Source organism: Callithrix jacchus, chromosome 11 (assembly GCF_049354715.1).
Source record: "Callithrix jacchus isolate 240 chromosome 11, calJac240_pri, whole genome shotgun sequence".
Classification (NCBI taxonomy): Eukaryota; Metazoa; Chordata; class Mammalia; order Primates; family Cebidae; genus Callithrix; species Callithrix jacchus.
The window spans coordinates 61524865-61550955 of NC_133512.1; the positions used below are offsets into that span (position 1 = coordinate 61524865).

General features: G+C 37.1%; 1 protein-coding gene across 37 annotated transcripts in view; it reads right to left on the reverse strand.

Moving 5' to 3' along the window:
• Window positions 1-447: 447 nt before the first annotated feature.
• Window positions 448-26091, reverse strand: part of ADAM22 (ADAM metallopeptidase domain 22) — a 279921-nt gene continuing 254277 nt past the window's right edge. For 4 of the 37 annotated variants that reach the window (XM_054237345.2, XM_017975383.5, XM_078342929.1 and 1 more), the window contains 4 exons: window positions 20446-20546; window positions 20040-20106; window positions 8672-8795; window positions 448-7039 (listed from right to left, as the gene is read on the reverse strand). In XM_054237345.2, coding sequence (XP_054093320.2) covers window positions 7019-7039; window positions 8672-8795; window positions 20040-20106; window positions 20446-20546 — 313 coding nt within the window. In that variant the 3' untranslated portion in view covers window positions 448-7018. Of the gene's footprint in view, window positions 7040-8671; window positions 8796-14010; window positions 14041-15354; window positions 15442-17656; window positions 17768-17915; window positions 19867-20039; window positions 20107-20445; window positions 20547-22866; window positions 23062-26091 lie in introns of those variants that run through there. The other 33 variants (XM_078342924.1, XM_054237338.2, XM_009002522.5 and 30 more) reach the window with 18 other exon arrangements.

The following is a 26091-nucleotide window of genomic DNA, read 5'->3' on the forward strand; positions in this document are numbered from 1 at the left end:
GGTGAACTTACTCATAAAATAAGAGGCTAAGCCCTAAGGTGATGCAGATCACCTTAGTAAATATATATATATATCACTTATATATAGGTAATATATATGTAACATATATTACAAGAAAGGAAAATACCTTTTCTTCACAAACTCTGCAAGTTTATTGAACACACTGCCTGGTCCACAGGCTAGGATGTAGGAAATTGATCCTCATTAGGGTGAGGGAGGACATGCTTATGAGGAGAGGCAAATAGATAAATAAGTAAACTACTGCCCCCCGGATGAGGAAACTGCAATAAGTCGAGCACTCAGGCTTTGCTAAAGGGTATTTCTCATCATGTTAGTCATCCCTTCCGGGACACTGGTGAACAGAAAAGTAATAATCCCTTGACTGTACCCCTAACAAAGCTTCTGAAAGAGAAAATGGGAGAAAAAAAGAGAAAAGAGCCATGCATCAAAATAACATAAATCTTTTATTGAAAGTCACTTTACTGATGTTACAATGAGAGTAACATAGAAAACCGGGATATCTTATTAGCTTCAGAAGTGAATACTAATAAAACTGTGCCAGAAATTTGAACCTTAAGTTACAGTGACCTTTAAAAACATCAAGATTTTGTTTACCTACAATGTAAGAACAATTATAACTTGAACAGCCATAAAACAAATCACACTTGCTCAGGAAAGCAGTTGCCATATACATTCCCATTGGTGTTTGCCAGAACCCCAGTAATTATTAAAATAGCTTAACAAACCTGAAGTGCAGAGTGGCAGAGAAGTGTTGAAATAATGCAAATATAAGTATATACACATGATTACCTGATTACCAAAGGTGAAACCATGCTGCTATTAACAGCTCCCCATGGGGTGGCTTCCACAATCTGTAGATGGACATCACCTGCCAAAGGTGATAAACGTGGAAAACACTAGTGCTGACCTACTGCTGGCTAACATGTAAGCTACTATGTTTAGGTAGAACACCCAGTTTCTCAAAGAAGTATTTTGCAGGTGCTGGGGAGGGGCAAGTCTTCCAGCAAGTTAAAAAAGGAGTACATGCTTAGTTATCCTGAATATACCTTTTTTAAAGCACTTTTGCAGTTAGTGTAAAAAAAAAGTAAAGTTTTTCCATACAAAACAAAGGTGTTGGGTCATTTTTGCCCTTTAAAAAGACTGGTTGTAGAATCAGAGTTTGATTTTGTGCTGGATTGAAAAAGAAAAGTGGGGTTTCTAATCAGGCAGTGATACACATGTATAGTTTAGCAGGAACTTTTGTATTATTACTAAGAATTAATTCATATCAGCTGTTTCTGCATTGTGTTACCTTGTACAACTTAGCACCACTACATTTAAAGATTGGGGCTATTTGCATTATTTTAGAGCTTAACCATCCAACACAAATCGCAGCCTGAAAATTCATAAAATAAGAGGCTAAACTCTAAAATGAATGTAGATCAGCATATTATGTATATATGTATTACAAGAAAGAAAAATACCTTTTCTTCATAAACTCTTTGAAACTTTATTGATGATTCTGTATGTGCATTAATTTTAGTCTCATTGTATGCCTTTCTGTAAAACAAAACCAAAAACACACATATTGGGTGGTACTGATTTCAAGGATACTTAAAAACATGGAAATGATGATTACCTGATCAAAAGCCTGCCAGCCTTGAAGCCTCCCCGTATGATACAGGTTCTATGAACAATGTAACAGGGATGCATCAGGCAGGAGTGACCAATCTATCATGGACTGGACCACAAAGTATTCAGAGAACCAACACTAAATTGCCAAGCATGTCTGTCTTAGGCATCCAGCATCTCTCTTCCCACCACACCCTTAGTGACAATGTGTGCTCTCCTGCACATATGGCTTCAGGAATCTTCCTGTGGATTTCCAATCTGTCTATGCCAGGACTAAATGCCCCATAGTCTCCCAAAGTTCACTGCTTCTTATCTCCTCCCCATCTTGAAATTCACATTCTTTGGACTCCTAAGTTGAATAAGCTGCTAGTGTGCCAGTGGGTGAAGATAAAGATGCCTATCACCTTTACTCCCTAGGGCATCTTAGGGTTCTCCTGAGTGACAACTTGGCCAAAGGAACTGACATCCACAACAGAGAAAGTTCCTAGTCAGGAAGAAAGGGCTGCACAGCTACTGAAGGGGGAGCTACTTGGGAAGCAGAACTGTTCTGGAAGCATCCCTCAAAATCTCACTGTGAGAATGCTTACTGTTTGTCAGACCATAGAAATAAAGAACAAAAGTACTAGTTAGACAGGTTTTTGGTTTTGAATGTTTTGTTTTTTCTGCTTACAACCAGAAGATGCTCCATCTGAAGGACTAACAAAGCAATGAATAAAAAGTAGAAACACTGTCCTGTTTTCTAAAGTCCTGCTGCATCTTTGCTCTGCATCTGCAGATGCGGTAGAAAAGCTCCTCTTGGAATTAAAAGCATCTCCCCCACAGAGCATATGCTACAAGCATGTGCCAAGAATTCCCAACAGGTGTATTTTTAACAGCTGGGCTACTCACACACAGTTGGGATGGACTGCTGCTGCTCAGCCAATTTTTACAAGAGCAGACTAGGCCCCTCATTATATTATACTATCAACGGGAAACTGTCAAAGTCCATAGTCTTCCATGCCATGAGAAAAGTTGCTGCATCCAAAACCAGAGTAGTCTTATCCATTCAAAAAAACATCTCAGGAGGAAAAACAAAAACAAAAACAAAAACAAAAAAACATTTGAGCCCCAAATTAATCCCTATTCCATAGAAATGTCTGCTTCTTATACATCTTAAACTACACCAGCAAGAATGAGAAATTTATCTTGACTCCATACACTTAACAGCGTGGAAAGGTATTTAGGTGGCAGTTTTAGGAAAAAAACATAAAAATGAAAGGAAAAATATAATTAAGAACATAAAAAGTAGATATGATGCTGCAAATGGGAGTCAGAGCATTTCATGGAAAATTCATGCCAACTTACCAACTGGTAGGGTGATATTTACAATATGCCGCCCATGTGGGCATTCAGTGGCAGCAGCCAGATGTGTCCTATCACACTGTGCCAGCAGCTGTCTCGTCCCTCTCTCTCCTGCCAGTTGTTAACTTGGCTCTCCTCTTCCCATACACTCTACAAGCTACTCAATATCCTGTCAATAAATTCCCTTTCCTTTAAATAAAATAAAGTAAAATAGTCTTTTCTTAAATAAGGATTTATTATCATGTTGAATAACATAAGGAAATATTTAAAGTTATATATATATATGTAAAATAGAACTACATGACAATAGGAAATGAATGGATAAAATGAATAACGAACGAACCTGATTTTAAAACACTGAAAAAAAGTGAATAGAAATACTATATATCTTCTGGTCCAAAGGTAACTGTAAAACATAAAGAACAAAATCCCAAAAAAGGTAACAGGTAAAGTAGCCACAAGAGATCTGGGACAATACACAGGATTAAATTATGCAGATAAGCAAGAGAATCACAGAAAAGAAATGTAAGCCTGCCATGAAATTCAAACAGTCATTCTCTGAAAGTGCACAGAATATCCAATTTTATCTTTCTGACAACTCCTTTTAGAAACCCTATTAATGTTACTTTCAGAAATTCTATGTTGGACTGACCTTATATACAAACACAACTGTAAAATCCTTTTTAAAGCAAGAGGGAAGAGACAGAAACTGTGGCATCACTTAAGCACCAATATCAAAGTGAAAAATAAGTTGGCATTTTAAGTCCACATTTGCTTTATTCGCCATTTTTTAAAGGAACAACTCTAATAATAGGTTATTCCTAATCGAGACTCCTGGTTTCTTGTTAAAAATACAGCAACCACAGCAAATTGAAAGCCCTCACCATGTTGCACTGTCTGATAAGTACTGATTTATTCCTTTCCACAGATTGCATGTGCCCTGGGGATCATTTCCAGCCTGCAGAGTTCAGAGGACCATGCCACTTCCCATGTAAATGAAAAGTGGCTGGATGCAGAGGACAGTTCATGTGGCTAGTCCATTCTTAAGGACTCTCTGCTATCCCGCACCTTCCTGTTGACATTTACTGGAGTGTCACTTACTGATTTAAATGTTCCTTTAAATCAGGGTTTACTGCACTGCAATGACTATGGATAAATGGAACATCTCAGGCAGCAGGGTGCCAGTCTGTAATCTTATCAATGCATAAAACCTTAGAAAGAGGGGGGAAAGGCATACAATGGAACATAAAGGCCAAATAACTGCTCTCTTCTGCTTAGCAATGATTCTGTAGTGGACTGTGAAATATAAATAATACTTACATGATATAAACTGTTATATAACCTCAAAGTTTCTTCCAAAATAGATATTTAAAAAGAAACAATGCTGTGCTTGTATATTTAATGCTACGGGTTCACATTCTACCTACCTCATTGGATGAAAAGTCATAAGTATTTAGATGTAATGCCTCTAGAACCCCAACCATAAGTACAGATATAGATACTTCTTAAAACTATCCCTTGAGACTATAAATTTGTCAGTGAATCCGACAAATGGCTCTAAGAATGTTTAAACATGGGAGATAGAGTAGATTCCAAAAATGGAACATTAAAGTTACTGTATACCTAAAATCATAATCTCTACAAATAGAAAAAGTTTCATTCTGTTTCACAGGAAGGTTATTACCAAGGAGGGCAATTACAAATGATATGCCTGCAGAGCAACCATGTCTCCGAAAAGGCACATGATAATGATTTTCATTAGAAACAATAACTTCATGTAAAAATAACTTAGGTGAGGGAAGACAAACGGATGGATGATAGACAGAGATGTGTTAACTTCTCAGCAAGCCATTTGTGGATTCTTTCAAATTAGAGCGTGTAACTGTAACTAGGAAGCATATTTACATGAGGCACCTTACATTCAAATCTATAAACTCTTTTATAGTCAAAATAAACCTTATAGCATTAGCCTTTTATACACTCAATACCAAAAAACATTCAGTGCACGTGACAGTGATCTTGGCAAAAAAATCACTTTATTTGCTACATCTTTCAATCTGTCTGTCCTTCTGTCCTTTGCTTGAGCTATGTGGCAACACTACCCAACACTCACCCAAATCTTCCTGTAATGAAAGATGCTGTTTTACAATATGTAATTTTGGATCATTAAATTGCTTTCCAAACATTTCAAAGACTTTCAGAAGAGAGGTCCATTATGGAAGACATAAACACACAATATAAACTGCTGCCTTCTAACTCAGCCCTTCAGTTTGGGCATCATATGTAATCATATGTAATCAGTTTGATTACATATGAACATGAGATGGATTTTGTCCATGGATACTATGGGAGAGGATCAAATTTAAAGAGTTTTTCTGAAACCCTGTCTGCAGATTCTATTCCTCTTAAGAATGCACAGAAAATGAGGAAATCAGAAGTATACTTCAGAGCAGACCATGTGACTGAGTGCATCAACTTTCAGCCTCATTAGGGTAGCTAGCTTTGTTTTGGAATGACAGATCTGCATTATAACAGCTATCGAACTTTGGTTTTAAAGAAGGGACTTTTAACATAGACTCTTATTTTCCCATGGATTAAAACATATATGGTTCAAAGCATCAGATTCTTTCCCCCTACCAGCTGTTAGAGTAGCTTCTTAGTTGCTGCATTTCTGTGGTTTAGATCTAATTTAACCCTTTATGAACGGTGAGGCTGCCCAGCTCAGACAGTAGAATCTTCTATCATCTTGCTTCAATTAGTACATAATGACTTGTTGGGACTCACATCCCAGTGATGACAGATATCCTTAATCAACAGTGTCAGAGTTGTTTTTCTTAACTCATTCATTTCACAGATATGAGTGACTAACATTTTGTGAAGGAACAAAACTTCAGGCCACAGAGAGTTAGAGTATTGGCAAGTCAGAAGCTACCAGCTCACTGGCAGTATGTGGTCTCACGTGTCTTTGGTGCACTTGCTTAATCTCAGCAGGACACAATGCTGAGGGACTGGCTCACTGGGATGAGATGGGAGGGATGGATAAGATGGATGATTTCCAGGGAACAGCCCATCAGCAGCAGAGTGGGCTCCTGCATCAGCAAACTGTGGAGGCCAGAAGTTTTGCTGGGCATTTTGTTCTCTCACTCAATTACTTAACTGCCTCCAGACTGTGCACAGTTTAAAGGCAGCCATGACAGAAAACCACTGTCATCAAGGAAGTGTGATTTCATGTTTTGGACAAATACCAATTATGGAGAGACACATTTAAGGTATTGACCACTGTATTTACAACAATCACCTGCTTATAGTCTTTGAAGATCACTGAATAGATGAGGATGATGTGATTGTGACTGAATTTTTAGGCATTTGGCAAAATACACTTGTGTGTAACAGCTGCTTTTTTAAAATTTTTAAAAATGTTACATATATACAATTGTCCTTGTATGCTAATATAAATATGAAAAGTAAAAAACAAAACAAAAATAAAAATACATGTTTAAAATTAGCCTATGGGATATTGGTCTCTCAAAGCTTTAAAGTCCGGCAGAAAAATCCTATATGCCTTAGCCCTGCATGCTCGTTTCTATTATGGGATGTTGTTTCCTTAAATATAGAAAACAATAAACAGAAGCTTCATGCATATAGCATTACTGTTTACAATGAGGATGTGCTTCAGAACGTCAAGTTCTGAATCCACTATTGTCCCTTAGGAAACTTGCTACATTTTGGGTCATGTGAGTTAATTTTATGAATATTTCTACATATTATCTGTCATGCGGATTATCCATTAACATACCAGTACCTTTATTGTTCCATGTAATAGTGTAACATTTCAGTAGTTCTTTTCATGGTTCAGTTAAATCCAAGCCAATGACAAAAAGAAAATGGTAACCAGACGTGAGACTCGGCTTCCTCTCCTCTGTAGCATCTCAGAGGGTCTTCATATAGTCTGAAGAGCAGATAGACTTTTAGTGATTCCATGAGCCTGGGATTCTATAAAAGTTGAAGTAAACAGTTTCGATGTATCACATGTAAACAGTTGATCTTAAATGGATGTCTCCCATAGCTGCACAACAGAGAAGAGCAAAATTGCGCATTGTAAAAGCAGGCAGCAGGTGTATTCTGAGTAGAAGATGAAAAAGATTCAGTGATTCCATCCATATGTATGTGATTGTGGATGCACACTCTTGCAAAGTCTAATAAATGGATAGAATAAAAACTCCAACTTTTAGTTCTCTCCTTCTGAAACCTGTGTCTCAATCTTTTTAACAACAGCTATCTGATACAAAAACCATCACATCCTCATTTAATGTTCCTAAACATTTTGAATAAAGTAAATATTGTGCCTCAAATGAATAAAAGAATTTAAAATATTATTTTTTAAGCTACACATGCCCAGGATTCTGAGACAGCCAGCTAGAGCAGTGGTTCTCAACTTCATCTGCACATTACAATAATCTGGGGAGGTTTCCAAAATTCCATTTCCCAGGCAACTCACCAGACCAACTAAATCAAAATCTCTCTGGGTGGAACTCAGACATCAGAATATTTTAAAAGCTTTCCTGATAATTCCTTTGTGCAGCCATGACAGAAAACCTCTGACATTTTTTTCTAGGGAGCTATCATTTTTGCAGGCTCTTGTGTGGTAACATCTCCAATAACACAAACTCTGACATGACAACAGCTGAGAGAGAATGTCCCCAACTTGCTGGAGCAAAAGAGGGATACAGACAATTTAGGAGGAAAAAAGTGGGGTGCTACACTTAGAGAATTCTTGGAGGAGGGCAGGAACAACATCTGTCTCAGATTTCATTATCACACATCACATCGTGAACAACTAGATAGCAATCAAGAAGTCTTTCATTAACTTAAAAAGCTGAATGCTGGGAATCCGAATTGTTTTATCTTTTACCATTTCTCATATTAACATATAATAGTAATTTATTGAACAACAAAACACCGCTGGTAGTTTTTAAAGACTTTTTTATTATAGTGATTGAAACAGCTTTTAATTATTTGTGTCTTCTTACTGACTCTGAGTTAATCAAATTAAAATTTGAATGATCCACATTTAATTTGAACCACATAATTTATATTTGGAATCAAAGAGGTTCCAAAAGGTCTAAGATCCCAAGACCTACCAGCAGCTAAAGATGCCGAGGCTTATAAGCTTTATTTATTTATTTATTTGCTATTATTTCTGAGATCAACATTATAGCGTAAATGACCACAGCAGAGCCTGGACATCAATAAAGGTAATTATTCCGTGGTTATGTCCTTCACTTAAGTCTCTGAGGGTCAGTCTGTCTCTCTAAACTCCACTGTATCTCAAATACCATACACTGATATGTTTTAGCAATGTTGTGAGACAGACTGGCAGTGTCATTAAAATGTAAAAGGTGACATATCAAAATACACTGTTTTGTTTATTCTAGGTTTTAATATATTAGCTACAATAATATATAAATATACAGCAATTATACAAAATACATCTAGACTATATCAATGCAGATTAAACTAATTTGCACATAAAAATCTGAAGCCCAAAGCCCCAAGAATCTCCTTATTTTCAAGTTTGTTATTTTTTATTTTCTTAGATATAAAGGTAGAAAAATGACTCTCTCTCTCTTAAAATATAAACTCATAAATAAATGATAATGACTGAACATGTAAGCACATGGAAGAGGTTTCCACATACCCTGGCACTTTGTCGGTTCACTTTTTTCTCCTCATCAGGAAGTGGAGGCATTGGGTAAGGGTATTTTCTGCTGGAGGCAATAGACCCAGTTGATGAAGAAGGAGACTTGGCAGGAGATAAAGTCCTGAGATATTGAGAACGTGAAATAAATATCATGTGATTGAGTAACATTTTTCAAATATCTGAAAAGTGGGTTCAGAACAAACCATCTGACTTCTAACTTCCAAATGCCACTACTGCAAAGATTTAACTACTGGAAGACACTGTGACATTCTCAATACTGAAATGATGCAATTTTATTTTCCTGATTTCATGACTGCAATGGATTAAATGTTAGTACACAGAATGATACTTTTCAACTACAAGCCACTAAAAATGTGTCCTATGGAATAGATAAAAGCTAAAATGGACAAGGGATAAAATTATTCTAAGAGTTTATAATGACAAATTAAGTGTATAAAATATTAATATTGTGCCTTATTTTTACCACTTAATGTAAAAATGTTTAGGTGCAATAATTCTACCTTAAGATCTTAAAATCCATTACACTTGATATATTTATTGGTTGCTAAATCACACACCAGTTTACACAACACTCATGCATTCAGAGGCCAGTGTGTTAGTTGTGAAGGAACAAAGGCAAATACAGGGGTTTTAATAATAAATTAGTAAACATGCAAGCAGTAAGGAGTGCAGAGTTCCAGCCAAACAAAGTCTGATGATGACATACAAAAATGGTCTAATTAGTCCCTACAATCAGCATTTATATGTAAGCTGTTGGTGTATTATGCTGTACATGATTGATTTTGCATGTGTAGTGGTAATTTGAGACTAAGTTGAACATACTAGACTAGCCCATACCTATTGCTAATTTGTCTTTAAAGTGAAAAAAGAAAGCTGAGTAAAAAATGTCTACTCATATCAATGAAAAGCAGACGTGACAACTGTTGTAGCTACTCCATTCACAAATGTTACCACTACACATCCACTGCTCCTTATTCCCTGGTGCAGGGTGGATAAAACCCGCATCACTGAACTGGTTACACTGCCGCATTATAGCACAAGTATTTATTTCAGTGGAATATACCTCATCTGCTGTGACTGACCCAGCCTGGGAATGTTGGTGGAGGGCAGGGGCAGCACTGGGTAGGTCAAGATCTATTGTCTACACTGCATTCAATGGCATAAAGATGTCTTTTTTCCTCCCTTGTTTTAAATTTTGGTTTGCATGCATATCATATCCTTTGCTCTGGTCCTGCCATAGTTTTCATACTAATTACCATTTTATGGACACTGAATTCAAGCTAAAGTTTGAAAATAATTTTTCCTACATACCATAAGATAGTAGCAAACATTCTTGATAGATTTTAAGAATGAAGAATTTTAAGAATTGAAGTGGTGCAATTCACTTTTAATCTGTAACTCCTATTTTTGAAAACTGGTCAGGACCACTCCTTTGCATGAATGCTTAGACCACAGCAACTGTTTGATTTCTCCTATGTTAACGCTCTCTATTGCTAAGCGGATAGGTGTAACTTACACTAGTACTTCCAATTCTCTGAAATTCTATTAAAGCAATGTTCTACTTCTTATTTTTCTAATTGAGAAATTATTTTAGAAAGAACATTTTAAATAGGACTGTGATCTTAAAAAAAACAAATTTGGTACATGTAAGATGATGGCAAACTTCTGCATTTAGATATCTAAATACACCTTTCTAAAATGAGGACTAGTAATCTGGCATCAGCTTTTTAGCCTAATCACTACTGATAAAATATCCAAGTTCAGGAAAGCTAGCAAGGTACACAAACAAATAATTAAATCTTGTTTACTTTAGGGGATCATGCAAAATGGGGCATCTTTTTAATCTGCTGCAGCAGGTGCACCCACAGCATTAGCCATTAGCTTTTAGCTTCACAGTCATTCCAGCTATAACTTGGCCATGGTCCAGATGGCCAGCCTGGTACATGTACAAAGCCACTCCAATGAGGGATGCTGAAGGTCCAGTCTTCCTCTCAAATATCTTTCCATGGGCAAAGCCAATTTAGAACAAAAACAGGAGGTTTTCTCCAGAACCCCAAAGAAATTGCACATATACTACTTCTTAAAATAACATGCTAATTAATTGACACCTTGGACCCTCAGAGGAAGAACAGAAGCTGAACAGGAAAGTTTTAGTAGGCGAAAGGGTCCTGGAGGCCGCATGGTATGTGACAGCATAAAAGTGATTATCTTGGGAGGATGGAGAGCACCAGAGCAGGAGTCAAAACAGGAGTAAAGAACAAGGTATGGTAAAACACTTTAGGAAAAATAAACTCAAAATTTCACACAAATGTCTAAGGAAGACATTTATTCAAAACCATTTCCAGGCTCTTTTCTGACCTTGATTGACTACCTGCCTGGCAGTTCCAAACTGGCTTTCACTTAAAGCTAGGCATCAGCCTGGCCCATTCACTTAAAAAGTAAAGTGCATCACTGGATACAGATAAACCATTATTATTACTGCATTTTATTTTAATTTAATTTTACTTTTTAAGATGGAGTCTCACTCTGTCACCCAGTCTGAAGTGCAGTTTGGTATGACCTCGGCTCACTGCAGCCTCTGTCTCCTGGGTTCAAGCAATTCTCCTGCATTAGCCTCCCAAGTAGCTGGGACTATAGGAGTGTATCACTACGCCCAGCTAATTTTCGTCTTTTTAGTAGAGACAGGGTCTCACTATGTTTGCCAGGCTGGGCTCTGACCTCAAATGATCCACCTGCCTTGACCTCCCAAAGTGCTGAGATTATAGGAGTGAGCCACCCCGCCCGGCCCATTACTGTATTTTTAAAGATGATACTTACCATAATGGGTGCCCTATTAGAATTATACAATAAAGGTAAGTTTGTGTGCCAATGGATTATGATGTCTCTTGGGGCTACATCAAACTTCCTGGGATTACTTTCTGTATATATGCCTGTAAGGCTAATCTCAGTTCAGTTCTGCCCCCAAGGACAGGCTAAAAATCAGGCCAGTCACATGGAGAGGAACACAAGTCCATCTCTTATTTGCTTGTGTTCATATGTGAATTTTATAGTAGGCTGATCCAGGAGAATTTTTGTTTTTAATTTATTTTTTTTTATTTTGGGGATAGAGTCTCACTCTGATGCCAGGCTGGAGTGCAGTGGTGTGATCTCAGCTGACTGCAGCCTCCGCCTCCTGGGTTCAAGCAATTCTCCTGCCTCAGCCTCCCAGATAGCTGGGATTATAAGCACACGCCACCATGCCCAGCTAATTTTTGTATTTTTAGTAGAGATAGGGTTTCACCATGTTGGCCAGGATGGTCTCTATCTCCTGACCTTGTGATCTGTCCACCTCAGCCTCCCAAAGTGCTGAGATTACAGGCATGAGCCACAGCACCCAGCCTTGTTCCAGAGAATTTGTTAAGTGTACTAAGAGAAAAGTGGTTAGTATCCACTCTGCTACTTTAAATTAAGGTGAAATGGAAAAGGTACAGATTTTGGACTCAGAGCCAGGCTCTAGTTCTGGTTCTGACTCTTACTAGCTGTGACACCTTGAGTTACTCTTTGTACCTCAGTTTCCTCCATCTACAGAAAGGTAATAAGAATGCTTATACCCTAGGATGTGAGGAATAAAGGTGTATCATAGACACTTGATACACGATAGTTATAATTATTCATTTCCTTTCAGAGTCACCAACAATTCCATAGATTCATGGAAGCAGACTCAAAAACCCTGATGAAGTGAGTAATCATCAGAATAATTCCCAACAAGGCCGGGCGCGGTGGCTCAAGCCTGTAATCCCAGCACTTTGGGAGGCCGAGGCGGGTGGATCACGAGGTCAAGAGATCGAGACCATCCTGGTCAACAAGGTGAAACCCTGTCTCTACTAAAAATACAAAAATTAGCTGGGCATGGTGGCGCACGCCTGTAATCCCAGCTACTCGGGAGGCTGAGGCAGGAGAATTGCCTGAACCCAGGAGGCGGAGGTTGCGGTGAGCCGAGATTGTGCCATTGCACTCCAGCCTGGGTAACAAGAGTGAAACTCCGTCTCAAAAAAAAAAAAAAAAAAAAAAAAGAATAATCCCCAACAGTAAGGATACCTTCTAAGAGCTTATAAAGCACTTTTATCAACAGAACTGCATCCAGGATCTGGGTGTGGTAAGATAATGCTCTTGCCCTGATCTCATCTGCTCCTTCCTGGTGGCCTGAATCCATGCAGAGGACAATCTGAGCAACCACTGTCATATCAAAACTGGATAAGGGGGCACAGTAGAGGCACTGATCACTCGGTATCTTTAGGCATTTGCCTTGCTCTCTGTAGCAGTGTGGCTACTATATTTTAAATGCTGGACTATATTTTGGACCAGTTTGCTGCAGATTGCATTTTGATAAGGTTGCCACAAAGCCAACACCATATGGACGTAATCCCGGCACTCTAGGAGGCCAAGGCAGGTGGATTGTTTGAGCCCAGAAGTTTGCGACCAGCTTGAGGAACACGACGAAATCCTGTCTCTACAAAAAAACAATAAGGTGACTTTTGCCCTCACTAGTGGTTTTGACAGTAAAGGTAATCCTGAATGACCTGGCCACAGATGAAGCAGATCTGGACCTAAGCTTAGAGCTGGCAAAGCACAAGCCAAGGTGTGGATGCACTTTGGGCCTCCTATATGAGGCTTGGCATGGATACAGAGTGGATGAAATTCTCCCTCGCATTAGAATCACTGTGTTAAACATTTTGGGCCATCTCAATTATTCACTACCACCACCACAGATATTCTGTATTGATCAAGTTTTATCATCCTTATTAACCTAAAAATGAGAGTTAATTTATAACCATAGAAATTTATCTAACTTTTAAACATAAATATAATTTTTAACAACTAATTCTTAATTTTACTATCTACTGTAGGAATCAATACCTCATATTAGAAGAGAAAATAAAGGAACCCTCTAAAATTGCCCTTGCAGTTTTGCACGTGCAATCAGGGGTGCTAAAGCATTTCCCCATCCAAATTGCATTTAGTCATGTGGCTTCTGGGCAGACCTGGGTGCTGATTTTAAGAAACGTGACCTCTTTCTCTGAGAGTCACATAAACTACTCAGCTCACCCAGGGGAGGTGAACCAACTCTTCCGGGGTACCATTTCACAAATTATCACTGCAAAAATGCTAAATCTGTTTGGGAATAAAAGCCCTAACCCATACAGAACCAAAATCATTCTGTTTTGGTTCCATGGCTGGTACAAATTACAATCTGCCCACAAGCCTGAGGAAAACAGAAAGGAGAAATAGGACTGCAGGTGAGCCAAGATTCCAAGTAACAGTCAAAATCATCTTACCTGTCTTCCTGCCGTTGGCCATCTTGGGAGCTACAGATGAGGGTGGGATGTTTGAATGTGAGTGTATGTGTATGAGGTTCAGTGTGGGAAAGTGTGGGACAAGCAGAGGGACAGGGCAGAAGGGAAATATGGGGTATAAAAGCAGGATATATTTTTGTGAGCAAGCAGGAGTTATGCTTTCCTTGGGGTATATGCAAATGTTATGGATCAAATTAAAAGGCAGGTAGGTCTAATCATTTTCTCAAACTATACATAACTAAACTAAATGGTACACTGGAAGAGAAAGTCCACCTTATATGGGTGCTGAGAGTTAAAAACACATGCATATTTTGATATCTGTTCAATGTTGACCCAAGTCATGGCAATCAGTAACATGAAAGCTTACTATAAAATTGTGTTCAGAAGAGGCAGTAATTGAGTCCATATTTCTCCTTTACCTTAGCTGTCCACAAAGTGGTCAGATATAAAGTAGACATTTACCTCTAGGAAATCACTTTGATATTATAAAAGGTGAAAAATGCCATTAAGAACTCGTGGAAATTCTTTCTGACATGTAATGTTACACAGAGCTGCAGTGAATTGAGTAAATTTGATAGTTTCTAAAATGTAGCACTATTCTTCTATTTTGTGAGTCAATAATATATTTCCAGCTGCTTCCTGTTCTATTTGTAGTATTAGATGACAACATTTATATTAGCATAAAAAATTCCTTAAATGCTTTGTTGAGAATCTGTAAAGCACTTCTCAGCACAGTCTTTCTCTGATAGGAAATGGTTATACTGAACGAATAAAACCTACTTCCACATACTCCCATGTGGTCAATGTTATCTCAATAATTTTCCAGTTAGACCAAATTATTGTTTCTACTTCAAGTAAAATCCCATCACATTTCATTTAGTTTCTTTTTACCCTTTTCCTTGAGTTTTTGTATGCACTATGCACTCTTAGGTAGTAAGTAGGAAAAATGCATTATGAAACTGCTAGATTCTAGAAACAAAATTGTTCATGTTAATAGTGCTTCTTTATTAGTGGAAAGTATGTTTCATGCCCAAAGAACACTACATAGCGTAAAATGAAGAGATAGCTACTAAAAAGCTTACGATGGTGATAGGGACATGCACTAAATGGCAACCCTTTCACATGGCTTTGTTTAAAACATTCAGAAAAGAACCAGACTTGCTCACGAAGCTAAAAACAGAGTCAAAAGGCAGCAAATAAACAAGGACCCCTTTCCACCTACAGGAACTTGTATTGGGAGATACAAGATAGAGAGCCAGTCACACTACAGTATTTGTATGTGCTGGGAGAGTTTGAAAAGGATATAAAAATTAATTTATAAAATACCTAAAGTATGGTCCTTCAGTGTTTTTATTCACATCTTCTACCCACTTAGCTACATTATAGTCTCTTTTGAACCATGGGTTTAAATACCTGCAGAAAGCAATGGAAGGAACAAAGAAAGCAGAACAAGATAGAAAATCTGAAAATACACAGCACAAGCTTAGCAAGGATGTCTTCACCCTCCAAATGCAAGTGACCATGGCAAATAAACCAGAATGGATGTTGGGTGATTATGAGGCAGTCTATACAATGACATAAGAATAATCTCAGCTACAACAAGGCTCAAGGCATTCTACAAAGTATTCAACATTTCTGGGAAAGCCTTTTCCAGTGGCTTCCCAAAGTGAATTACAAGCTCCCTTTCAATCACAATACCGTCAGCAGTCCCATTCACCCACCTCCAAAGTGGCTTTTTCCAGGCCACGTCTCATTTGGCTTTTTGGTTTTTAAATGACAATGATGCTATTTGAAAATATTCACATGGCTGCAGTTCCAATCTGGCATTTGGGCATACGTGTGTACACCCTACGAACAATTAAAAGAAACAAAGTTCTCTTTCCAATATAAGAAGAAGGCTTTTACATGGCCACTATTTTACTCCCTATAGAGGATCCCAAGCTGGAGTCAACATGAAAGTATGTTCCAGTTGGCTCTGTAAGGAGCAGAAAGGGTCCCACTCTTCTGATCTTGGAGCCCCAATGCACATTAAAATGTGGTCCAAATAGGCCTCCACGATCTTGAAGCTGGGTTTAGTAATTTAGTTGCAGCTGCAATGTTCCTTTCTCTTCTTTGTGCACTCCAGAATAAAGTGCTCATGTTTCCATTAGGAACCAGCCCTTAGAGGTTGCCTTCCAAGTGTCTGACCATGAATTGTGTGAGTGACTGCCAGAGAATAACAATGACCTTAGTTAGCATTTCCCTGATGGATCTGGCAATGTTTCCATCAGAATTACTGTGCAAATTTTAAAGGTAATAAAATTGGAGGGACCTCTAAGCTGTTGGTTTTCCCCAGTTTCCTTTCATTTTTACCCTGGAAGCCAAGCAAAAATACAACTCCTTCAGAGTTTGCCCTTATAAAATTATGTAGATTTAACAAATTCTGTATTGGAAGAATTTGGAGGGGTTTTTTTTTTTTCACTTAAAAAATAAGTTCTAGAGATACTATAGACAATAAAGATTCAAGCTCTATAAAACATAAGTTATTTGTAAACAAACCAGGGGAAATTATAAAATACATTATTTATTTTTTGTTACATTTTGCTTCTTTCCCCCATATTTAGTTATTGAGCTGTTCATAGATACGTTTAAATTAAGACTACATTTCCAGTTATATAAAAATATCAGGTTATTTTTTCCACAGCCCTTTCCCTCATTTTTAGTCAAAATCAAGGTAGTATACAAAATAACATCATGTAATTCCCTTCCGAAAGAAGGGTTCAGTTGCGTTTTCTGCTTATAAGACCATTTTTGCTAAGATGGTATCTTCTGACTCAGAAACAACTCAAACTTTTTTTGCCTTTAGTCGCAATCATTGCCAACTTGCGCTTTCACAGATAGCCAATTAAAACTTGCATAAAGATTTCTACTGAGACTCTCAACAAAAAGAAAAAGTCAAAAAGCAAGTGCAGCCACAAATGAAGGCTAGTGAATGCTCTGGCCTGGGGAAAACCGGATAAAAAGCCCATGCAGCTGTAAATCAGGTGAAACATAGCCACACAGCAAACTGAGTCACCCACAGGCAGACGGCCACTTCCAGGAGGAGACATTTGTTCCTTTCACTGACAGTCTTAGAAACTCAAAGGGCTGGTGCCACAGCTATTCCATGAATGCTGCAACATCATGGCTTGACTTGCACTTGATGGACTTTTTCTTGTTTCAGGGAGCATTTCAGAAGGCTGTGATCACTTCACCAGAGAGTTTTTCACTGAAAAGAACTTTCAATTTTTTGTTCTTTCTGGGGATCTGCCCATGAAAATGTCTTCACAGTGAGCTTCCTAACAGCTCTAGGTCATGGTGGCTGGAGTGATGGGATTTTATCACATTGCAGTAAACCTACCTATGTGGCTTGATTTGGCATATAGCGCAACATGCAAAAAAAAAATGCATTAGACAGGATAGGGGAGCTCTTTGTGCTCTCCAGGATGGAAAGGCAAAGGAAAATTAGCTGGTGCTGGCTGGACCAGGAGCACCTCCAAGCAAACATGGGGGCTTGCTCAAAGATCAAATGACCCTGTGTTCAGCCAAGGAAAGGACTTGGAGGGAGATTAAGTGGCAGCCCAGAATGAAGGGGCAGGTGGAGACTGACCTGTGATCCAGACTCCCTGTCTGGGGGCTGTCAGAGCCCCCTGGGCTTATGCCTTGGGATGGGACTGTCTGGGCGAGGGAGTGCCCAGGCTCAGGTGCTTGGGGCTCCCTCCTGTAAAAACACAATATATAATACAAAGTCTAAGCCAAAAAAATTTTTTACATCATGTACAACAATGAGGAAGATGCAAAAGTTTTGACTGGAAAAACAATACAATAAATGAAGACATTTTACTGTCTTAATTAGCAGAGCATGCATTTATAGTGCATGTTTTAATTCGTGTTCCAATTTTTCATCATCTTTTGGAATAATGAGGTACCAAAGGGAATGCTGAGTAATGGACCTGAAATACCTTATTTGAAAAAATAAAAGATGTATTAGTCTGTGGTCATTCTGCTCCTCACACCGTCAAACAAATGATATTATACTATCAGAAGCAAATGAGATTACTTACATATGGAAAGTATTAAGTTTTCCAACATAATTCTTGATACGCTCCCTATCAGGAATCCCTGTAAGAATGTGTGTGTGTGTGTGTGTGTGTGTGTAAATATATATAGATATATTTATATATATATAGAGAGAGAGAGAGACAGTTCTTGTGCAAGAAGGTATGTGAGAATTGTGGTCAGCTTCACAGACTTGGATCCATTTAACTAACATGAGTTGTGTAACCAAAATCAGAAAAGTATGAAACATCTGAGGAAGGCCTTAATTCTCCCTCACAAAGACGATCCTATATAATGTCATATTAAATATTATAATTTAATTATCTCATAGGCAAGATTTCTCAAAGGCTATCTATCATATTACAACTTTTAATCATACAATATGAGTGAAAATTATACATAACATTTAAAAAAATAAGTAACTGCTCTAGAAAAACACTGTATGAATATTGTTAAACACCAAATGTACTTTCGGTTCTAAACTTACAGCTTTAACATAATGCTGATTTTTTTTTTTAACTTAGGAGTTTTTGAAGCCTTGTTATAGGAAATGCTGTTATAACACTAAACAGTACACAAGGAAGTTCTAAAGAACATTTTGCAATTTTATGTGTACTCCTGTGAGCAACTAAGATAAGTTAAGAAGCTCTTACTAGGTGACCTCATGCAAAACAAACCAAACAACATTCCAAGAAGAGTTTATCAACAATGAGCCCTAAAGCATCCAAGAGCTTTGGAAATGTATAAGATAAACTCTAACACATTAGTTATTTATGATGGAATTCTATGATGCCATTCTGGACCATGCAATGGTATCACTTGAAATTGTCTATTGTGTCTATAAAGTATCCTCTAGTAAACGTTGACAAGCCACTTACAAGACAATACCATTCAGGTGGAAGGTCCAAATTTCAGAGCAATGTTATTATTCCTGGACTGAAAAAGGCAGGGTATATGATGGAAAAGCTAACATAAGTTTTTGACAAGCAGTTTACAAATACCTGCTATTCAGACTTTCCAAGTATTAAGGCATGAAGAAGCAATAGAGATCCTGGAAATAATAACTATCACTACGGTGAGAAATAAGTGAAAACTTTTAGGAAGAATAAAAGAAGTATGGGTAATAAAAATCAGGTGGCAAGTTCAGTCCAAAAGGATACTAAGGATGTGGTTTATTCCATGAAGGGAGATAAAGGTTTGAGGAGGTTTTGTTTTTCTTTTACTTTCTTAAGTGGAGAAACAAACAAAAAAGTACATTATTTACTTCCCTATAAATGACTTTTAATGTGACTTCCAAACCCACCCCTCTTAAAAAAAAGTAAATACATTGCTATCATTTAAAACAGATAATGTTGCCTTTAGTGACAATGATTCAGTTAAAGAGCAAGTTTGGGAAAATGCCCTTTTAAAGGTTCTCAGATAGAAAACTTAAAAGGAAAACTTATTCCATTAGTCTGAGAGAATGCTTAGATTGCAGCCATGAAGACCTCATAGTGGTGATTTCAGATCGTGAGCAGTATTGTGCTCTCGTACAACGGGAATTTTTCCCTGATGCTTACAGGCTGTGTGAGTATTGGGGAGAGGAAGGGTGACCCTTTGAAATGGTTGAATTCCAGATGATGAGAAGAAAGGAATGTTATCAAATTCCCTTCATACACAACCAAGACCCCACAATGGCAGGTGACTGGAGGAAAAAGCCTGCAGCAAGGGTGAGACCCCCACTATCAATGAATATTGGCATGGGCACAGTTGCGAAGATGCCTATGTAAAAGAGAAAAGCCATGGTTAATTTTTAAAGGGCAAAAAAGAATTTAAAAAACAAAACCAAGACCGGAGACATGGTTTACAGTTCTTTGACTATCTGTGTAATTTACTTTTGACACTAATTGCACAGGACCTTGGAGGGCTTTTTTCCATTAGAGGTTCAGACTTACTCAGTTGAATTAGACCGAGGTCTAAATCTTTTGCCTCTGATTTTCTTTTTGTTGCCTCCCAGGTTACCTGAAAAAGATGGTTTAGAGCTAGATTTCCATGTAAATAAGTGATTGCCCTATATCTAATTATGAGGCATTTCAAGTGAGTATAATTTATAAGGAGCAACACCGTGGAACACTGGGTTTGTCACACCCTGTCCAGCTTTCTCAAATGTGTCTAGTGTCCTGGTGCTACCAAATCCTATCATTTCCCATCCAGATAAAAACTAGACTGTCATTCTACATATTCTCCTCTCTGTTGGGAGAAGAGCTAAAGAACTTTCAAGAAATAAGTTTTTACAACCAGGGGCCACAGGATATAGAACTTGATTGTGTGGACAGACGGATTCAGAATGCCAGCCTCTACCTTGCCAAGAGTTACTTCGAGGTCGCCCATTTTCACAGATGTCTGAAATATGTTTTGTGTCTGGAATCCTTTCACTCCAAGAATGAGAGAGCCCATTTGACCTGAAATTGAAAATATTGGTATATTGTTCAAAAATGTAACCAAATGAATATTCAGAGATCAGTAAGCAAAACTAAGCATTACTGTGCATTAAATAAAACAAATCAAGAAAGAAAAAATCTGAAATGAAAGAATGAAGAGAACATGAAAGTCTTCATGAAGAAGGCAGAATTACACAACATCCAATTTAAGAAAAGTCAAATACAATGGAACCCCATTACAATAGTATATAAATGAAAAGTATCAAAACACAATGCAAGCCAATTTACATTCCCCAGAACGCAGCAACCACAACGCAAATTCGCTATGTATTTCAGCATAACCCCAGCAGCAGCGTTATAATGGGGTCCCACCATAGATGTTTCTTAATTGTAAAGCAATGGTTTCCATTCAAATATTATGAGAACATGGACTTCCAAGAGATTACATAAAGATTTGCTCAAGTGAACCTGGTTAACCTTTAGCAAATAATTATTTAGATTTTCTTAAGTAATAAAATTATTTTCTAAGAATTGGCATTTTTCTCTACAAATATGGCCCAAAAAAGTATAGTACATGTTGGCAAATTGTTCAATAACTGAACTGACTCAGATGTTTATCATGACAGTGTCTGTCACAAAGCCCATGCACCATCAAGCCCTCCTGCTATTTGTGACCTACCATCTTTAAATAAATTATCTATAAGAAGCAAAATTTACAAACCTACCATGTACCACACAAGAATTTTGACAAGCTACATATACTTCAGAGAAGGCTTAATAACTTAACTGCTTAAGAATCATAACCCACTGAGATTATTCTAAAATCTGGGAATTATTTAAATTGATATTTTAAACTCTTTTTTAGGTACTTTAGAAAAATAGCACTATACTTAAAACTCTCTTTCCACATATTATTCTGGTTAATTGTTAATAATGTCTATTTTGAAAGAAGCCTTCTACTGATGAGTGAAAATAAATGGAACTCAGCACAACTACTCCATATAAATTCCCTAGGCTGGAATTTCTCAACTTCATTTGCTACTCACAGAATGACTCATATTTTGTAGAAAAGAACAACAGAAATTCTGCTGGAACTTATTAATTTCTCCACTAATTTACTATGTAATTTAAAATTTAATATTCTATCAAGAAAATATTTGTATGAGAGAATTCAAGTAGATCCCTAGTCTTCTTCTCTTAGCCAACAAGCCCTCCATAAATTAAAAGAACACATTTTTAAAAACATTCTTCTGTAGGACCATAATCCTTTGGCAACAACTAGTGTTTCTACTTTTGCTTTAAGCTACATTATCTAAGTAAAAACTAGCCTTCATGCTTAAGAAAGTTCCACATAAAGTAGAGTTCCCAGGTCTCACTAATTCCTTCTATTCTCCTTGCTAACTAACATTTACAAAGACTGAGAGCCACTGCAGAATATTTACAGATGATCCACTTTACAAAGAACTCCAGAACAGGTCATGTTTCCTCTCAATAAACTAGCAACTTCCCCTTCATTCTGCAAAGTAGCTAATGCGCCCAAAGGCATAAGCAGGGCTACCAAACCTTTTTTCCTATCCATTATACTCTTATTGGCAACTTTAAATAAAGAGATTCTTCCATAAGAATATTTTTGCTTCTTTCAATGTGAATATAGGTCTCATTTCCTAAAACATGCCAACTATTTATTTATTCTGTTTATTTATTTTATTAAGCAGTTACAAAGCATGCAGAATTTTAAAAGGTGTCATACACCTTAAGATGCTAGAATAAGAATATAGCATCAGCATTTAAGGCATATAAATAAGATATTAATCCCACCCGTACCATTATAAAACTCGGACAAAATTAAGCATACTTAATTTGTCAACTGAATTATAACTTATAAAGTCTAGAAATAATCATCCCCCCAAAAAGGCAAAATCATAATACTCAATATATGATTCACAGAGAAGCAATCTTTGTTTCATAGCGGGCTTAGCTTTGAGATATACAAAATTAAAAAATATTCAATGCAGCACTTATATTACCAATTTATTTAACAATTGCTTTTATTGAAGCATGACAGTAACCTTTTTCTTTGACTACCAAACATGACATAAAGCTCACCATTTAAATATTACTAAATACTATGTTTAGTTTCTTAAGCCGTAAGTAGCAAGACTAAAAAACCCTGAGGTTTCAATATAGATTCAGAGTTATTGGTTGGTTTGCTTTGTTTAGATTTTGTGGCCTGATTTGTATAAAGAGTGGTTCTGAGCATATGGCATTTTGAAGTAGAGTAATCAAAGAACAAAGGATACTACTTTTTAACATTCAAGAAAGAAGGAAGAAGTAATCAAACCTGCTGCAAAATAATGAAATGTTCTGACTAATGGAATAATGTGTGATGGAACAGGTAGAAATCTGAAAATGCGACAGAAAAGCAGACCTCTTCTTAGAACTAGATGCTGAGTTTGTGCTGACTCCGGGAGGAATGTCGCTATAAAAAGAGTCACCATCTCCAGGCTTTTTTACATAATCTCCCTGGGGTAACTGTCTAAGGCATAATAAACATTTCAGAGTCAGAAAACAAGACACACACATGAACACAGACATATACAAATATTATTTCAGGAAAAAAGAGAGGTAGGGATAATGTTCTACATGAATCAAATCTATCACAACACATAAAATTATCAATAAATGAGACAAGTTAAAGTCATTCTAACTGTAGAGGCCAGAAATGCAATTACAAAAGCCTTTATCTTTTGGATGAATAAAGCTTTGCTTTGGGGAAAAGATATGAAAATATGAGTGTTTTCATGGTAACTTCATTACACTTGAAAATGTTAAGTGCAGTTTTGTCTTTAAAAAAAAAAAAACTGATGTCGAAGGTGTGTTAGGACAAACAGTCCCCACTCAAATTAAGCAGTTTTTTTTCATTGTAGTGAATAAACTATTTAAAATTTCTGAACATGATATAATGTAACCTGGATTTGATCTTAAAAGAAACTGATTGACTTTTAAGCTATTCTAGAATTTAATCCAAATAAGTCCCTATTAGAGTTTGATGTTCAATTTAGAGCTTCATTATTCATTTAACAGAAATATGAAGATATGTAAAGATTCAAAGTTGAATCAAAAAGATAATTTTTTAACTGTTCAGTGGAAGATGTGAAGGAAGATAATTTAGCAAGAGAAAGAAAAGGCTGAAAAGAATAACTTAATTTTTGTTGAGATTATAGAAGCATATTTATAGGTAGCTGGTGACCTTAGTTCTCCATCTCTACTGTAGTAGGAGTGCCCAAGTGAAAATGTATTTAATCTGCACTGTTATTGACCCAACTCGTCTGATTTTTCAATAAACTAAGATGGGGACAGATTTTTCTTACTTCTCCTAAGGTAATCAGACAGAAACTTTTAGATAAGGCCCCCAGTGAACCCTCCTGCAATAGCTAATCTGGTCACTTGTCAGTGGTGTAGCCTCTAAACAGCCAACTGCATCAAAAACTTGATCCATTTCTATTCAATACTATTGCTGGAGGTGCCATAAACTACTGCTGGACTGAGAATTTTTAACAAACCTATGCTTAATTAATTCTCTAACAAAAGCACAAACTTGCTAACTTTTCTTTTTCCTATTTGGTTTCTCCTACCATTATAATTTTGATTATTTGCTGATGCTGAATTCAATCCCCTCAAAATGCCATTTTCAGGTGTTTGCTTGCTTAAATTATTGCCATATTGTTGTAAATGTTTAAAATATTTGGTCGTGCATTCTCTTGAATTATTGAATACTCTCTCCTATTATTTTAATGCTATTTAGCTACACATGTCTGTGAACCTGAAAAAGATTTTCCAATTGGTATGAAGCATATATTTTAACTTGTGTGATTTAATCTACTCCCCTTTATGTTAACTAAAGAAAGCAGAATTTCTCATGAAATTAGTAATGTAGGACTAATTCCAACTATAATTATTTGATATAGATTCTTCCAATATATGTTTTAATTCTATAAATAAGTTCAGCTCATATCAGTTACTTTTTCTGTTCCTCAGTATATTATAAAACATTAATTCTACAGGGAAAATAATATAAAATATCATATTTATACTGTTACATGACATCTGATATATCTTCCCCTGTAAGAGATCTTTGTAATATTTTCTATTTTACAGTAAAATATTCTATTTATCAGTAAAATATTCTATTAATGCCAAAAAAAATGCTCTCAATAAAATCAGAGTTCTATATTTTTGCCTTGGGGAGAAAACTTCCCTTGTGTATCAATATTTGTAAAAGAATCCCATGAACACTACATTTCCAGTAATAATCTTTATGGTTAACAAATCCTATTTGTCACTACTATCTTCATTAATAATCTTTATAAACTGATTAGATATGCCTCGCCAAATTCAAATTACTTAAAGACTAGACTGGGCGCAAGCAATGTGGGAAGCCGAGACGGGCAGATCACATGAGGTCCTGAGTTTGAAGCTAGCCTGGCCAACATGGTAAAACTCCGTATCTACAATAAATACCAAAATTAGCCAGGTGTGGTGGCACACACAGCTGTAATCCCAGCTACTTGTGCTGAGGCACAAGAATCTCTTGAACCGGGGGAGGACGAGATTGCAGTGAGCCGAGATCGTGCCACTGCATCCAGCCTAGGCAACAGAGTGAGACTCTGTCTCAAAAAATAAATAAAAATAAAGAAAAGCCATTATACAAGAGCTCTGAACTACACTTGACCATTCCCAGTATTCTATCCCCCAAATCACCTTCTCTTTACATGAGTCTGGCTGGCCTTCAGGCATTTATCCTGGCAATTACCAAGGCCTCGCTTAGCTAACACTGAGGATGCAGAGGGACTATCTTTCACAATGGATGGGGCCCAGTTTTGTTTCGTGTTTTTAACTGAACACATCTTACTACCCCTTCAATGTAACTTCTCTGTAGCCCATAGTCATTTTGTACACAGTGCTGAAACATCCTAAATGCTAAATATGTCATAAACTGTGGGTTTCAGTCAAGGGGTTGGAAGGGAGTTTCAGTTCAATGTACTTTTGGAGCACCATCTTCTTTTCATTACATTGAGCAGATCAGATTCTTATCTATGTCATTGCAAAACCTCCGAATGACAGAAAATCGCTGCCTTTTCCTTAAAATTACATGAGGAGTGAATGTAACTTTCTTCATATGGTATATGTCAATGATAGGTTATAAATTTTGTTAAAGATCTCTTAAGAATAATGTTTTTGGGAGGCCGAGCAGGGCGGATCACAAGGTCAGGAGTTTGAGACCAGCCTGACCAACATGGTGAAACTTCATCTCTACCAAAAATACAAAAAACTTAGCCAGGTGTGGTGGTGCATGCCTGTAATCTCAGCTACTCAGGAGGATGAGGCAGGAGAATCACTTGAACCTGGGAGGTGGAGGTTGCAGCGAGCCGAGATCATGCCACTGTACTCCAACCTGAGCGACAGAGCGAGACTCCATCTCAAAAAAAATGAATAATGTTTAACATCCTTCATTGTCTAGAAATTTGTCCTTTTTACAGTTATTAATTGCATATTATAACCAATC